Here is an 18084-nt window from a genome sequence, read left to right as displayed (position 1 = left end):
GTTTAAATCGAAGGTAGACACAAATTGCCAGAGTAACTCACTGAAGAAGGGTCTCGGCCCGAAACTTCACCCATTCCTTCTCTCCAGAGATGCTGCCTGTCCTGCTGATTTACTCCAGCATATAGTGTTTACCTTGCAAATGCTAACATTCCTGTACAGCTCCTTATCCATAGCTTAAACATTAGCAGACATAGCTTTCAAAGCAATAATGCACTGCAGTTCATTCAGATGTGTGTGCTTCCAGCATTTTTTCCTGTTTTCATTTCTGCACCAGCAAAACCCTTTACATGCCAACTTGGCTCAACAGTATCAGAAGCTACCTGTACTGTGGTACTGAGAGAATGATACCACAAATTTTCACATGTCAAATTAAGGTGCAATGGATGTGTAAAATCTCAAGGCAAACAAATGTGAACATTATTTACGGTATATAATTGTTTTATAACAATTAAAACACTACAAAAGTAATTATACTTTTGTGGTAGTCCTTGTGGATGTAAAGGGTGCACCGTGAACATAAATATTGTGTGTTGAATTTGCTTTCAAGAATTATTGCTGAAGCTAATTCTTTTAAGGAAATTAGATGATTCTGTAACAAAGGCATGTAAAAATATAGGGCTCAATCAAAAATGTTAGTCTGATTGATGAGTTGTTTTGTCATACAACAGTAGTTTCCTAAGCCTTTGGGGGGAAAAAAATCTTGCCCTACGATTTTCTTGGCATCTAATCCTCTTCTTTAAATATAGTTTTCAGTGTTTGACTACTTTGGACGAGTTCAAGATCTTGGAGTTGCCTCCACATTGTAAACTTGTCCATTTAAGGTAGGAAATAAAATTTGACAGTGTTCGAGTCAACAGAAAGAGAATATTAGTCATCTCCCACAAAGAAAGAATTCCATAAATGCTTCAATCTTGCTCACTGTCCTATACTTATTACAGATAAATAAACAGTAAAGAAAGATCCTGCTCATTAACGAAGAATCCCTTTATAATCTTTTGACAGAACAACTCTCCAGAATTGCAGATATCCATCTACTCAGTATACACTGGTTTGCCTCAGACATGTTTTGCTTTACGAACATTGTTAAAGACACGGGCTCCCTATAATAACAGTTTTCAAATGCTGTCTCAGAGGCATCTGTCAAGAAGCAATGCAAGTGTTAAACTGCCAAAATTATTTTAAAAATACATTACTTTTGTTTAATACTGTGTGCTGATGCCAAGATTTCTGTAGGCTTGCCTTGCCTTAATATCAGATCTTTACACGTGGTCCCAGCATATGAGCTAAAGAAACAGCAAGGAATTATCATAGAAGTCACACAATTTTTTCCCCAACCCCTCAGAGTGAGAATTGGTGTTTTTGTAATGACAAACCACTGATCAAAATGTTTCATATGGAGAAGATGCAAACTCTAGATTATATTCATCTGAAGCCCTTGAAGTTTGTTAGGCAAAGAACAAGGCTCCATCTAAGTGAAAATAGAGACAGATATAGGATATCAATCTGATATGTCTCAAGAATAGAATAAATAACACAATGAATGGGAAGTTTAATTCATTGGGGAAGTGCACTGACGTCTGGTTAGAAGTGAATGAAAGTATGCTGAAATCAGTCTTGAGGCAATTATAGTTCAATTATAGTGAGAACTCTGTTGAATAAAGAACTAGAGAGGCTCAATAGCTTCATCCCTTTTCATTTGTGATAACTTTCTGGCAGGAGGCAAGAATAGCTGCTAGGATACAGAGAAAGTCAAAAGTGAAAATTCACCGTGGCAAAATAAGGTCCTGATTCCACATTCCATCTGTAGGACTGCTAATGTGAACTGAAAACTCGCACAGACTTGTTTTTTTATAAAGGTTATATAGTGATTGGCAGGCAAATCAGTAAAGCCTGTTTCTCTGCATTGTATATTGGTTAACAATTGTGTTGCAAGCCCTGGAGTAAACTACTTTGCATGAATGTCACTGCAAACGAGTGGTGAAATTCAGAAGATAAACTGAAAGACTCAAGCCTGAAGAAGGGTCTCGACTTGAAACATCACCTATTCCTTTTCTCCAGAAATGCTGCCTGACCTACTGGGTTACTCCAGCACTATGTGTCTATCTTCAATAAAATGCAGAATATTGGTCTGTCATAAATTTGAAGATTTTGCCCACTTCCCTTCTTGGCCAAAATTCAACCCTATTTAGGTTCATGTCTATTTGGTTATACTTGACAAAAATAAATCACAGGACAATTAATCCACTTGTAATAATTCAACGTGAATAAAACAAAATGTAGTGAAAAAAGCAGCATTCCGGCATTAGCCTTGCAAATTAAAAATGTGTTTAATTTGGAAACAAATCAAACAACAATATTACTTTTCAATATTATTAAATATTACTTTCAGAAAAATGCCTTTTTTTCCAAATATTCACTGAACATTATGCTAGTCAATTAGAAAGATCCAAAAAGGAACATCCTTATAGGATCCATGTACAATTTCAGCAGAGCATTCATTGTAAAAGAGAAAGGAGAGGAAAATAAAAGTGTTTACTGTGTTTCCAAACATACTTAGAAAGAACATTATGCTCCCAGTCAACCAATGTTCTCTTGCAGGTGACACTAACTGCAGACCGGGAAAAGTTATACACTGCTTAGCCTAGATATGCAATATGGACGAGAGTGGTTCCCAAAGCACAATCATCATAGATTTGTGTTTTGAGTCTGATCACCATACAGTTCTACAGCCCATCGTGGGTGGTTGGTGCAGGATACAAAGTCTGCCTTGTGACAATGGCACCACAACCGCACTACTCTAGAGTTGCATCACCTTTTCACATAGAGAGCGAGCCAGAAATAAAATGGGGAAAGGAACAATTTATTAGATTTAATTTATTATAATGCACTCAAGAAGTTTTCCTTATATATATATATTTTAATAAAGTACGTTGTCTTTTATTTAAAATATAGTTACTGTTCCAGTTCTGCAGTAATTTCTTGACAGCTTGTGACGAACCATTTGGCTTTCTCCTTTATTTGTTGTCGGATAATATTCCCACCAAATCCGATAAATGCATCCTAGGACAGGAAACCAAAAGTTTTTTGTGCACATTTAAAGGAATCTAAATTAAAGACATAATGCTGATTGAGGCGATTTTAGTATGATGATATCTATATATATATATATATTTCTATATTATTAAACCTCTCATCTTGTTCGTTTGTGAATCTGCCTGTTTGCGTGCTTGTCTGTGTGTGAGTGAGTCATGCCCTGAATTACGTAAAAACGGTACAAGATAGCGCTACAATTTTCCATTGTCCTGTGGTGTGGTGCATCAAGTTTCGTTCAGGTATATTTTACAAGTTATTCACATTTTGAACTTTACAAAATCCAATTTGAGAAAAATCAGTTCAAGTTGCAGTGGCAGCTAGCAGCTGTGACGTGACAAAGAGATCTAATTTACATAAACCGCCGACTTAACTTTTCACTGTAAAAAATCCAATTGCACTTGCTGGCCCTTCCCGTTACAATGTTGCAAATCCCAGGGCACCGAGTCCTGGCAGCAAGTGCAATTGGATTTTTTAAAGTGAAAAGTCAATTTTTTAAAGTTTAAAAATAGGGAGGGGGAGGGAGTGCTGGGGTTAAGGGAAAATGTGCTGCCCCTGCGCAGTTGGGGGCTATGGGTGAGTGGTGGAATATTGCGTTGGGGGAACAGGTTGCATTGGGGGAACGGGTGAGTGGTAGAATATTGCCATAGCCTCCCGTGGGGGCTATGGGTGAGTGGTGGAATATTGCATAGGGGGAACGGGTTGTGTTGGGGGAGCTGGCCTCTCGTGTGACAGGGACCCAACGGTTCCCACTTAATCTAGTATATAATAAAAAATGTGAATTTATACTTGTTAATCTTTTGAAATTACAAACTTTTGGTGTCTATACGTACTGCAGGCGGGCATGCCTCCAAGTCTGTGGCGCCATCCCCAATCATAACGACCTTCTTAAATCCTCTTTCTTTTTTCAGAAGACCTATGACCCGGCCTTTCCCACCAGATTCTGCTGTTGGTTGTGTTTCATCAAAACCAGCGTAATCACCTGGAAAACAACACAACTGTTAGATCCCCATAATAATTTGCCTGCAACAGAGTGTTTTCCTCTATAATATAATTTGGAGGAGAGCGGGGGGAAAAATGAGGACACAAAGTTCGCAAACCATGTTCCATTCATATGACAACCCCCAGTTCCCAATCACACCACCCATAGCAACACTGAACATCTCCACAACATCTACTAAATCCCCCCCAGGCACAAGCTTTCCGATTAACCCAGGAAATTGGATTATTTCATTTCATTTTACAACTCTACCAGCTCTTCATGCCCAGGGTAAAGTCAGCATATGGTTCACTTGGGGGCAACCAAGAGTTTCAAGTGTGTTTGTTTGTCATTTACACTGGATGTGAACCAAAACAATGGAAGTCTGCATTGATGATCAGCCATGATCATATTGAATGGCAGTGCTGGCTCGAAGGGCCAAATGGCTTACTCCTGCACCTATTTTTCTATGTTTCCTGGCTGCAGCTTTACAGCCTCATTAGATACCATAACAACAAAAAATATACAACAAATGTTTCAGTTATTCTAAGTAAACCAGACCATGAAATTCAAAATAAAAAGAAGTAGTAGTAGAGCAACTACAGTAAAGCAAAGTCCATTGTGGTTCAGTGATGAGGTAGGGTTGTGGAGGGTGGTCCAAGAAGCTGATGGTTGATGGGAAGAATCTGGTGTTAGTGGTTCCCAGGCTTCGTCCCAATGGTAGCAGCGAGAAGAGAGGACCAGGGGTGGGTCTGATGATATTAGCTGCCTTTTTGAAGCAGCTCTTCCTATTCAGTGGGGATGTCAGTATCATGATATCACAGTACAGGCAATGTCCACCACTACTGAACCAGGCCATGATACAACCAGTCAGCATGCTCACCTCCACACACCTGTAGAGGTTTGATGAAGAGTATTCATCAACTTGCTGAATCTCCTCAAAACGTTTGAGGAAATAAGAGGCATTGGTGAGCTTTCTTTGTGATTGAATCACGGTGCTAGGCCCAGGGCAGCTCACCCAGATGCAAAAGATAGTAAATGCTGAAATCCAAATCCAATGTCATCAAGTCCTGGTGCTTCAGTTTCCTCCCACATTCCAAAGACATGCACGTTTGTAGGTTGGTTAGCTTCTGTAAATTGCCCCAAGTGTGTAGGTTCCCAGGAATGACTGGGTTAACATATGATGAGCATTTGACAACACTGGGCCTGTACTCGCTGCAGTTTAGAAGAATGAGGGAGGACCTCATTGAAACATATCGAATAGTGAAAGGCCTGGATTGAGTGGATGTGGAGAGGATGTTTCCACTAGTGGGAGAGTCTCGGACTAGAGGTCGTAGCCTCAGAATTAAAGGACGTTCTTTTAGAAAGGAGATTAAGAGGTATTTCTTTAGTCAGTGGGTGGTGAATCTGTGGGATTCTTTGCCACAGAAGGCTGTGGAGGCTGTCAGTGGATATTTTTTAAGGTTGAGTTAGATAGATTCATGACTAGTACGGGTGTCAGGTGTTATGGGGAGAATGTAGTTAGGAGGGAGATATAAATCAGCCATCATTGAATGGCAGAGTAGACTTGATGGGCCGAATGGCCTAATTCTGCTCCTATCACATGACCGTATGATGTGAAAGTGGGAAAACATAGAGCTAGTGCACAGGTGATGGATGTTCAGCGTGGACTCAGTGGTCTGAAGGGTCAGTTTCCATGTTGTAACCGCATAAGGTGCCAGATTGTTCTTCAGATTGTATCAATTAAATTCTCTTTATGATGAAGTATAAATTACAAAAGTTTTAACATTCCATAAACAATGTACTTCCAGGATTCCAGCAAAACAATGTACAACAAGCTGCACATGAAAAATGGAGGTGACATACTTAATGGAGAAAGGACGAGGAGAGCATTTTGGGTCAATTACCTACCTCCCACAGATACCTCTAACCACAGATCATTCAGTTTCAGCACATTTGTCCTCTTTATCATTCAAGTAATGCAGTGTGAGGAAAGAGAAGAAAGTTGATAATAAATGGCAAATCAGATACCAAGGAATAAGATTCCTGTGTAACTTTAATAATCAATTCTAATAACCTACTTTCATTTTCACTGCAGATCACTCTGCTGTGTGATAAATGAATGATTCATCTAAATAATTTAATTCTTAGTGTTTTAAACCATTTCAAACAGTCAATACCAATGTGGTGAAAATTATGAAGTAAAATGTAAAGTAGATTTGCCACTTCTATCTCAAACAAAGATTGTCCAGGACAAGGGGTCACAGCTTAAGGATAAGGGGGAAATCCTTTAAAACCGAGATGAGAAGAACTTTTTTCACACAGAGAGTGGTGAATCTCTGGAACTCTCTGCCGCAGAGGGTAGTCAAGGCCAGTTCATTGGCTATATTTAAGAGGGAGTTAGATGTGGCCCTTGTGGCTAAGGGGACCAGAGGGTATGGAGAGAAGGCAGGTACGGGATACTGAGTTGGATGATCAGCCATGATCATATTGAATGGCGATGCAGGCTCGAAGGGCCGAATGGCCTACTCCTGCACCTAATTTCTATGTTTCTATGTCTTGCTTCTTGTGCCAATACAACTGCCAACTAACAATATCTATGTGACTATTATGAGCCTTAACACCTCATCCACTTGTGGGATGCCTCACTACTTTGCTCAAAGCTGTCTGGTTTACCATCTAGACTCAGTAAGTCAGGCAGCAGCTGTGGAGGAAATGGTGGGTGATTTTTTTTGGGCTGGACCTTTCTGAACCTTTGGCTACTTTCTCCTCTCCCTGACCCAAGGGTGAACTGTCCCAATGGGCACAGGCTGCAGATTAAATCTGGAACACTCCTGGTCTGCAAGTGAAACAAAGCAGCCAGACAAAGAAAGAAGCACCAGACAGGCACGATAAAGACAAATATTACATTACAAGGCAGATAATTTACAAATTTTAAAAATCAAAATATACGTGGATAAAGACTTAAAGTTGTGAAAGATTGCAGCAGGACCGGATAATTTGGTTAGGTGGGCGGAGGAATGGTTGATGGAATTTAATACAGAGAAGTGTGAGGTGTTGCATTTTGGGATGTCGAACAAGAGCAGGACCTACACAGTAAACGGTAAGCCTCTGGGTAGTGTTGTTGAGCAGAGGGATCTAGTACAGGTGTCTTGAAGGTCGTGTCGCAGGTAGATAGGGTAGTCAAAAAGGCTTTGGGCACTTTGGCCTTCATCACTCAGAGTATTGAGTATAGAAGTTGGGAGGTCACGTTGCAGTTGTATAAGACGTTGGTGAGACCGCATTTAGAATATTGTGTTCAGTTCTGGGCACCATGTTATGGGAAAGATATTGTCAAGCTTGAAAAGATTTACGAGGATGTTGCCAGGACTAGAGGGTGTGAACTATAAGGAGGGATTGAGTAGGCTGGGTCTCTATTACATGGAAAGCAGGAGGATGAGGGGGTTATTATTTAGGTGTACAAACTCTTGAGAGGAATAGATCGGGTAGATGCCCAGAGATGGGGAATCGAGGACCAGAGGATATAGGTTCTCGGTGAAATAATTTAATAGGAATCCGTGGGGTAACTTTTTCACACAAGTGGTTGTGGGTGTATGGAACAAGCTGCCAGAGGATGAGACTATCCCATTGTTTAGGAAACAGTTAGACAAGTACATGGATAGGATTGGAGGGATATGGACCAAGCGCATGCAAGTGGGACTAGTGTAGCTGGGACATTGTTGGCCAGTGTGGGCAAGTTGGGCCGATGGGCCTGTTTCCAAACTGTATCACTATGACTCTGACTCAATTCTCAATATCCTCAACATATTTCCTTCTCCTGTGAGGCATCAGTTCTACCAGCTGCACCACTGTGCCACCCAATTTAGAGTATCTGTCTCCTGTCACCTGAGACCTGGGTTCATCACTGATCTCAAAAACTGTGGAGTTTGCATGTTCTGCCTGTAACTGCGTTGGTATCCTCCGAGTGCTCCGGTTTCTTCCCACATTTCAAAGAAATCATATGGGTTTGTAGGTTAATTGACCTCTGTAAATTGTCCTTGGTGTGTGGGGAGTGGATGCGAAAGTGGGATAACACAGGACCAGTGTGAACAGATGATCGAAGGTCAGTGTGAACACAGTGGGCCACGGGGCCTGTTTCCATGCTGTATCTCTAAACAAAACTATTCCTATACCCTTCACCTATAAATGTGGCAAGACATTCTGGAAACTATTAGCAGTTAATTTCCTTTGTTTGAGTCCTACAATGTAAAGGTTTCTGGTCGAAAGTTATTTATCAGTAATAAAAATCTCACCATTGAGATGAAATTTCAGCTTGTTTGCATAGACATTGCTCAGGGGAATATTGATCCTTGCTGCTATGTGTTCCACAATGGAATGGAATCCACCAGAGATCAGGAAGACTTGCACGTTCCGCTGTTGAAGTCGATCAATCAGGTCCCTGTTTTAAAAATACGTTTTTAAGGAATCATTATGTTTCATGCGATCTGCAAAATGTACAACACAATCTCGACACAACATTGTTAAGCAAAAATCAATGCTCGTCTCCTCTGCTCCAGCCTTTTTGGACAATTTCTCTGCAATCTTTGAGCACAAAATTATCCAACCTTCTCATACTTGATTGTGTGAATTGCTATCCATATGACTAAATTCAATCCCAGCCCTACTACAGGCAGATTGGTTAAAGCACAACTAATGTTGGGACAGATTGCTGAATCTCAAGTCTTTTTAAATAGCTTTAACTTTCTGGTTCCTGACAATTATTAATTAGAAATTAATTTAAAAGACCCTGAAACTTTTCATTATTCACACACACACACATGAATATTAATATTGAGGAAAGGCCCACTATTCAAGATCTATACATGACATATGGCTTTAGAAAAGGAGAAATAGGATGGATAAATTAGATAAATTCACTTTTTTTTCTATTATAATAATTATTTATTTTGCATTTGTAGGACATCCTTGCAAACAGTATTACTGTTTGTCGGTTTTTATACATTTAAAAATAAATAACTTACATTATGCCCTCAGTTAAGCAAGGGGGTTGATCATTTATAAGTCTATTCACTTGATCTCGTGAAGGTTGGATTATAGCTAGGCGCTCCGTTAAAGCCGTCTTAAATGAGATATTTCCACCCATTGCATTCCGTGTCCTGTGGTAAATTTAAAGAATAGTTCAGTTAACCAGAGAAAATTAATATTTGCACCAAGTGTAGATGATGCAAACAACCACTACATCACAGGATGGTACCATGTTCAATAGGAAGTGAGGAGAAGTATTCATAGTGAACCATCGGAGCCGACTACTCATCATACTCTATATTAGAATATGATCAGTAGTCAGCTCCGATGGTTCACAATCGGTTGGTTCACAAGGTTATAGAATCTATAACCTTATGGCATCAAGTTCTGTTACCTTACAATCAGCATCAAGTTGAGAGTAGTACTTTGGTTCAATGCAATCTGCATGGGAATGCAGAGGAACTCCCAGACATCATGCCAAGGTGCCCGTACGTTGTCTGTATCTAAACACTAAAAGATTGACCTTACAACATGCACCTAAGAAGTAGTTGGGAACAAAGTGCAGACTTACTCAGCAGGTCAGGCAGCATCTCTGGGGAACATGGATAAGTGACATTTCAGATCGAGACCCTTCTTCGACCCTATCCATGTTGTCCAAAGGTGTTGCCTGGCCCGCTGAGTTACTCCAGCACTTTGGATTCTTTTGTGCATTAACCAGCATCTGCAGTTCTTCTTTTCTAAATTTAGAAGTTCAGATCTCTTTGTGCGCCAGAGTCCAAACAGTCGCAATATCTACTTGGCAAAGTGCAGAATTTAGTCCACGGAAAAAGACAAATCAAATCTGGTCGATACTCACACTGTGAGGAGACCGTCCTGGATCAGCCAGTGACTGTGATATCAAGGGGCACTCCAACCAAAAATCTACTTGCCATCAGGACCACAACTTCAGATCTGATCAGAACTTTTCAAGTTCAAGTGAGTTTATTGTCATGTGTCCCTGATAGGACAATGAAATTCTTACTTTGCTTCAGCACGCAGAACATAGTAGGCATTTACTACAAAACAGATTAATGTGTCCATATACTATAATATAAATATATTATATATATTATTATCCAGACACGGCAGAAGAATGAATTCTCAGAGCAGCATTTGTCTGAGGATAGTATCAAATATCTCCAATAAAATTGAAGAACAAAATCATGGAGAAAGAATGCCACTGGCTAGAATCTTCTCGCAAAAAGAAAGACAGCTGGGAAGACAAACATCTCATTCCAGGACATCGTTTATGGAGCTTTGCTGCTTCTTTGACCTCCCTTACATTACTAAGATGGGACATTTGTGCAGCAGGTAGTTCTGCTGCCTCGCAGCCCCAGCGACCTGGGTTTGATCCGGACTGCCGATGCTCTGTATGTTTCCCCTGTGATCTTCTGGGCTTGGCTCAGTGTTCTGGTTCCCTCCCACATCCCAAGGATGCAATGAGTGATGAATTAGCGACTATCGTTGAGGATTAGGAGAATCAGGGTGGCAATGTGAGAGAGAGAGAAAGTAGAGGGAAATAAGAGCAAGAACAGGATTGACGGGATGGCTGTGACAGGCAGCACAGACTCAATGGGCCTGATGGCCTCCCTCGAATCATGACAAATATATTAAAATGTAAAATATCGAAGTGAGATGGAAGATATCTACAATATGTAACTTTACTCATAGGACCTCAGACTATAAGAGAGTTGATAGCCTCATGCTGCAAGTTCTAGACAACGTTCTGGTTTAGAATGATAAATGCCAAACAATATCAGTGCCACAAAGGTAAAGTGGAGGTGTAAACCACCTCCCTCTTCACCTTTAGTGACATGACCATTGTTGGATTGAGTGCCATCAATATTTAACTGGGAATTTAACTGGAGCAGTCAAACAAATACTGGAACCATAATCACAGGTCAGCTGTGTATTCTGTGTTTAAATTTGTTTCACAAAGCTATTCCACCACCTGCAAAAAATACTCTCCACTTACTGAGCTGAGTATAGCTCCAACGACATTCAAACCTGATGCGCTCCAAGTCAGGTAATTTAATCTGCATATAATTCCAACCTTACTCTCCAAAACACTCTCTCCGATGAAGAATACTGATCTGAAACATCATCTATCCATGTCCTCCAGAGATGTTACCTGACCCGCTTAGTTTCTCCAGCACTTTGCGTTCTACCCAAGTTTCCAGTTACTTGTGTCTCTCTCATAGTCAGAATGGAAACAGGCCCTTCGGCCCAACTTGCCCACACCAGCCAACATGTCCCAGCTACACTAGTTCCACCTGCGTGCGCTTGGTCCATATCCCTCCAAACCTGTCCTATCCATGTCCCTGTCTAACTGTTTCTCAAACATTGGGATAGTCCCAGCCTCATATACTGTACCTCCTCGGGCAGCTCGTTCCGTACCTCCATCACCCTTTGTGTGAAACCATTTGTGCTCCTTCCCACACCACTAGCGACAGTGTGCACCATCTAAATGATATACTGCCAAGCTTTCCCTCAAAACTGCAACCGTTACTTCTTAGAAGAACAAAGGTACTGAGATATCATTGTTCATTCCATTGCTGCCGGATCAAATTCCACAAGGCGTCTTTTAATCATTAACATGTTAGTACATAAAATAACAGGCCGCGGGAACAGAAATGTGAAATTAAGAGTAACTTTCAAGGCACAGCAAATTATAATGATGCACAATTTACTGGGGAAAAAAGCACGATGGAAGCTCACTGAATAGCAACTTAGTGAAAAGTATATATCTGAAAATGAAAAAGAATTTGCAGGCCATCAGGGTAGCAACAAAGGAGTAAGACTAACAAAAGGTTCTTTAAAGGCAAGCGGTCTCAATGGATTTGTATGTTATATAATTCCACATTTCTCTTCCTGCAGTCTTCACCATCATAGAGGTTAGTATTTAATGATATGGTCCATTCCTATAGAGCATCTCAAATGTTAATTCCTTTCAAAATATAGAATAAGAACATAGAACAGGACAGCATAGGATCAGGCCCATTGGCCCACAATGCCCGTGCCAAACATGAATACAAGTTAAACTAAACACCTCTGCCTGCATATGACCCATATAGTTCTATTCCCTGCACTTCCATGTGTCTATCTAAAAAACCCTTTAATGCCACTATCATATCTGCCTCCACCACCACCCCAGGCAATGTGTTCTCAGTCTAAAAAACTTGCCCCACACATCTCCATTAAACCTTTCCCCTCTCACCTTATAGCTGTGCCCTCTAGTGTTGGACATTTCCACCCTGGGAAAAAGGTTCTGACTGTCTACCCCTTCTGAATAGTAATAATGCACGCGGAGAGGTCACTTGTCCACTCATGTGGAGAGCTTGGGTTCAATTCTCGGGTTAAATATAAAAAAAGTGGTGAAGGAGTCTTAAAACAATATCTCATTATTGAGACAACAGGCCACGAATACTTACATTTCTGCCACAGCATCCCCGACTCCACAAAACTTTGCCAACTCGTCAATTCCTTCTTCTTTTATTACTGTGCTGTCTACATCAAAGCAAACTGCATCAGCACACCGCAAGATAGCTTTTGTCTCAACGGCTGTAGCCATTTTGGTACTAGTGTTCCTCTGGAAACAAAATTAAATTATTGCAGAGCATACAATGGGAAAGGCAAAGTGAATTGGAAGATAATTGTCCCATACCCGCACATATACTTACTACTGAACATTCAACAAAGAAACCCATGTCCATAAGACCTTAAGACATAGGGGCAGCATTAAGCCATTCGGCCCATCGTGTCTGCTCCACCATTCGATCATGGATGATCTATTTTTCCCTCTCAACCCCACTCTCTTGCTTACTCCCCGTAACCTTTGTTTTAATAAGGATAAGCTGCCCCACTTTCCATTCCATTCTCCATTGAATCACATCCAAATTCAGTCTATTAAATACTGAAAGTTTTTTTTATTACAGTGCCCTCCATAATGTTTGGGACAAAGATCCATCATTTATTTATTTGCCTCTGTACTCCATCATTTGAGATTTGTAATAGAAAATATCACATGTGGTTAAAGTGCACATTGGCAGATTTTAATATAGGCCATTTTTATACATTTTGGTTTCACCGTGTAGAAATTACAGCAGTGTTTATACATAGTCCCCCACGCCGGGTCCTTTATTGTTCCCATGGCAGTGGCGTCCTGCACGTGTCTCTCCTCCTCCGTCAGTCGACAATCGCTGCATCGACCTCTCCACTAGTGCTGCCTCCGTGGAGCTGACCCCAGCCACAGCCATCGACTCAGTGACTGGCCGCGGGCTCCATCGACCAGGGTTCTCTGGATGGGGTCCAGAGAACCCTGGGAGGGAATCTGAATCTGGCCGCCGGGAGGGAGGCGAGGTGGTAGAATAATAGACAATGGGGGCCTGCCTGGGGGGATGGGGGGGCACTGTGAGGGACGACCCAGCGTGGAATGGGGGGAGGTGCCCATATGACAATTAAGTATTCAATTCAATCCATCTCCTATCTTCTCTTTGCCCCCCCCCCCCTCCCTGATTTCCAACTTCAGTGTACTCTGACACAGTGGCGGACTGGGTCCAAAAATATTGGTTGCCATGAGACAAAGGGGGCCCACTTCATCAGGGGCCCACTTGCCATCGGGCAAGCTGACACCCTGGCCAGTCCGCCACTGCTCTGACACATCTTATATTCGTCAAGGGATTTGTTTGATCACAGCTGCTTAAACCTGACGTATGTCTTCTTCTTTTTTGTGACCAGAGCTTCAATATCTCTAGTCAACCAGTGTCTCCTAGACTTGGTTGTTTGCTGCCCATGACATGAGGCAGAATGTGGCTATGGATGTGATCAAAGCTGTCACATCCAGGGTGGCATCGGCGCTTTATCTAAGAAGGAATGCCACCAGCAGTCACCAAGATTCAGCACACTCTGTGAAGCTGACAACATTCATCAACATTCGGTAATCTTTGGTTAGTTTGTCTAATTTACTTCATACAGTGCCATGAATATTTAAGTATTTAAGTAACACACTCACTCCCCCCATCACCCAGAAACATCAAAGAAAACGGATGTCTATAAGCAAAGGAGAATTTAGCAGAGTTTCTTAAAGAAGGCAGAGAGTTGAAGAATTATTCAAGAGCTTTGGGCCTTGGCAATTGAGGAAGTAGCCACAAAAAGACCACATTCAGGGAAGATCAAAGTGCTTGATTGTAACAAGTCTCCTTTTGTAGGGCTGGAGAGGAGGCAGGAATAGGAATCTGAAAACCATGATCACCAGGTTCAAAAATAGCTTATTTCCAACAACCATTGGGCTGTTGAACACTACACAACACAAACCTCAAACAGGCCTTCATGGTCAGGTCAAGAACCCTGCACTCACAACAACTAGGACTTGAAAATGATGACAAAAACTGGTGACTCTGTAAAAACATAGAAACATAGAAAGTAGGTGCGAGAGCAGACCACCAGGTCCATCGAGCCCGCACCGCCATTCGCTCATGGCTGAACACTAAACAGACACACTTACCCACAAACAGTAGACACAAGACACAGAACACAAGACACTACCCTCCCTTTATACCGCTATCACCCCTCTCCACCCCAAGAACCTCGTGATCTCCTGGGGGAGGCAAAAAACCGGATAAAAACCCAGGTCCAATTCGGGAAAAAAATCCGGGAAATTCCTCTCCGACCCCAATCTAGGCGATCGACACTTGTCCAGGAGATCACTCAGGTCTTACTATACTAGTCTGTACACTGTCTCAGTTTATTACTGGTATACACTGTGTCTGAGATGCTCATAGCAGTACTTGTACTGAACTGTATACAAAAATAAATTTCACTGCACATGTGACAAATAAAGTACCATTAAAACAATGAATTATGAACGTCTATGGATTGACCTTGGTTGCACTAAGGACTTTGGAGTTTTTTCCACTAGTATTTGGAGTATTGTGTCCAGTTCAGTCACCCCATTACAGGAAGAATGTGGACATTTTGGAAAGGGGACAGAGGAGGTTTACAAGAATTATGCCTGGATTAGGGGGGTATTAGCTTCAGGGAGAGGCAGAACAGACTTGGATTGGTTTCCCTGGTATGATGAAGATTGTGGGGGAACCTGATTGAAGTATATCAAATTATGAAACGTATAGATAAGGTGGACAGTTAGGAAAAACAAACGCTAGAGGGCATAGCTTTAAGGTGAGAGGGACAAAGTTTAAAAGAGATGTGCAGGGCAAGTTTGTTTTATGGAAAAGGTGATCAGTGCCTGGAACGGGTTGGTGGTTGAAGCAGATACGTTAATGGTATTTAAAACACTTTTGGATAGGCATGTGGATATGCAAGGAATGGAGGAATATGGGTTATGTGCACGGTGCAGGTAGATAATTCATGGGGAAGAAAGAACTGCAGATGCTGGTTTAAATCGAAGGTAGACACAAAATGCTGGAGTAACTCAGCGGGTGATGCAGCATCGCTGGAGAGAAGGAATTGTGAAAAATGGCAGATCGACTGTGGAACCTATAGTCCGGGTCCCTGAAAATTGCTAGATAAGTTATGGTCTTGGCATCATGTTCGGCACAGACATTTGGGCCGAAGGGCCCCTTCTTTTACGCGATGGTCTCTGTAGTATTGTGTGTATTATTATTATTTTTGTTTTTATACATTATCAATATTCAATATGTTTACAAACCTGTTGCGTGCTACAAGTAAAGAATTTCATTGTTCCATTTTCGGGATATGTGATCATTAAACAGGATCTTGATTCTTGAGTCTCAAAGTGATTTTAAAATGAGATCACTTCCTAGGTGGGAGCCGGTTCAGATTCAGATTCAGATTCAGATTCAATTTTAATTGTCATTGTCAGTGTACAGTACAGAGACAACGAAATGCATCAATGGAGCAGTCGGAAGCAATAATCATTGGGTCGGAAGGGTGAGATTTGAGCACCTCCGTTCCCCTGGGGTAGGGAGTTGGGGAACTCGCTACAATGTTTCAGAAGGAACTGCAGATGCTGGAAACTCGAAGGTAGACACAAGTGTTGGAGAAACTCAAGGGGTTTTAGAAACAGTCAGTCACTCGGTGCAAACAAGGACACGGGGCAGCCAGACATGCATTAGACCTAGGGCTGCGGGCAGCCGCCAGTCGTGGCGGTGGTGCCGCCCGGAGCCAGTACCCGGGGAGGGGAATACATTGTATCAGTTTACATCCTGATTTCATTCAGCCGGCACTGAGCGCTACGTTGTTTAAGAGGGAACTGCAGATGCTGGAGAATCGAAGGTTACACAGAAAAGCTGGAGAAACTCAGCGGGTGCAGCAGCATCTATGGAGCGAAGGAAATAGGCAACGTTTCGGGCCGAAACCAAGGGTTTCGGCCCGAAACGTTGCCTATTTCCTTCGCTCCATAGATGCTGCTGCACCCGCTGAGTTTCTCCAGCTTTTCTGTGTAACTGAGCGCTACGTGTCGGGCCTCTTCAACGCCACTTACCCCCGGGATGCGCTGCGTCACGCCGCCCGCCTGACATTCACCTCCAATTGCAGGATCCAAATGTGCTGCGATTGCCTCCTCCGGCGGTCCGAGGATCGCCGCTCCAGCAGAGCGACCGGTGCAAAGCAAAGATCCTATAGCAGAGCAGGATCTTTGGTGCAAAGCGCTGCAGTCTGCAATTAATGGAAGACTTCCCCCAGAGACTAGCGCCCGGTCTCAAATGGTTAATTAAAAGGGCAACGTCATCGCCTCACATTTCATCGTGTAGTGGGGCCCCCACCATTCAATATCAATCACTTTCAAACAATTTCGGTAATGCAGCCTTCTTAAAAACTGGGAAAAATGCAAAACTCTAGTCTATAGAGTTGAAAAATACAATGCACTGACAATATTATCAAACCCGATTTTTGTTAACCAGGTCGACAGGATGTTTGTATTTTATGCAGTATAGGGTGATTTCACTAAAGGTCACTGGAGCGTATATCCGCACCCACGTGACCAAAATTCTCAAGTGGAGGACACTCGAGGGTTCGGTACATGTTAGTGGATGGGAAAAAACGCATTTTCCCACCCGTTAAAAACATAGAAAACGGCGAGGTTGTGAGCTGCAATTTACTGTGCCAGTCGGGGTGACCGTGAGGCACAGCTACCTAGATTTACAGGGAAAAAAAAGATAGCAAGTAAGGTAAATTCAAGAGGGAACTGAAGGTGCCAAACCGCCGGAAATGAACAGCCGACATTTGCCGTGGATATTTACAGGTCCAAAATATCGGGAATTATCACGTTTGCTCGCTGAATTTCATCAAAAGTAAGGCATTATTAACTTACTTTTGATAAATTCAGCGAGCAAACGTGATAATTCCTGATATTTTGGACCTGTAAATATCCACGGCAAATGTCGGCTGTTCATTATCACCGGTTTGGCACCTTCAGTTCCCTCTTGAATTTACCTTACTTGCTATCTTTTTTTTCCCCTGTAAATCTAGGTAGCTGTGCCTCACGGTCACCCCGACTGGCACAGTAAATTGCAGCTCACAACCTCGACGTTTTCTATGTTTTTAACGGGTGGGAAAATGTGTTTTTTCCCATCCACTAACATGTACCGAACCCTCGAGTGTCCTCCACTTGAGAATTTTGGTCACGTGGGTGCGGATCTACGCTCCAGTGACCTTTAGTGAAATCACCCTATACAGTGACAGATCACTACCCCACATTCCTCGGATCATGCTGTAGAAATAAGAAACTGCAGATACTGCTTTACATAAAAGGACACAAAGTGCTGGGGTAACTCAGTGGGCCCGGCAGCATCTCTGGAGAATGTGGATAGGTGACGTGTCTTCACCTACCCATGGATGCGTCACCTGTCCATATCCTCCAGCCTGGCCCGCTGAGTTCCTCCAGCATTTTGTGTAATTTAATCTTGATGTTCCTTCCACTGTGGTTTGGACCAAATATACTAGAGGATCTACTCTAGAGGATCTCCTCTAGA

General features: G+C 42.1%; 1 protein-coding gene across 3 annotated transcripts; it reads right to left on the bottom strand.

Moving 5' to 3' along the window:
- Positions 1-2531: 2531 nt before the first annotated feature.
- Positions 2532-16822, bottom strand: psph (phosphoserine phosphatase). 3 transcript variants are annotated; one of them, XM_055658035.1, is made up of 6 exons: positions 16637-16822; positions 12565-12722; positions 9091-9225; positions 8362-8507; positions 3924-4072; positions 2532-3060 (listed from the first exon to the last, which is right to left on the bottom strand). In XM_055658035.1, the coding sequence occupies exons 2-6, from the start codon at positions 12702-12704 to the stop codon at positions 2953-2955; spliced, it is 678 nt and encodes a 225-aa protein (XP_055514010.1). In that variant the 5' UTR covers positions 12705-12722; positions 16637-16822; the 3' UTR covers positions 2532-2952. The 3 variants fall into 3 exon arrangements, with proteins under 3 accessions (XP_055514010.1, XP_055514009.1, XP_055514008.1); XM_055658034.1 differs by having other exon boundaries at positions 16596-16820; XM_055658033.1 differs by lacking the exon at positions 16637-16822 and adding an exon at positions 15801-15872.
- Positions 16823-18084: the final 1262 nt, after the last annotated feature.

The sequence above is a fragment of the Leucoraja erinacea genome, chromosome 28 (assembly GCF_028641065.1).
Source record: "Leucoraja erinacea ecotype New England chromosome 28, Leri_hhj_1, whole genome shotgun sequence".
Lineage (NCBI taxonomy): Eukaryota > Metazoa > Chordata > Chondrichthyes > Rajiformes > Rajidae > Leucoraja > Leucoraja erinaceus.
Note: the sequence above shows the minus strand (reverse complement) of the source record. Positions and strands in the feature narration are given on the sequence as shown.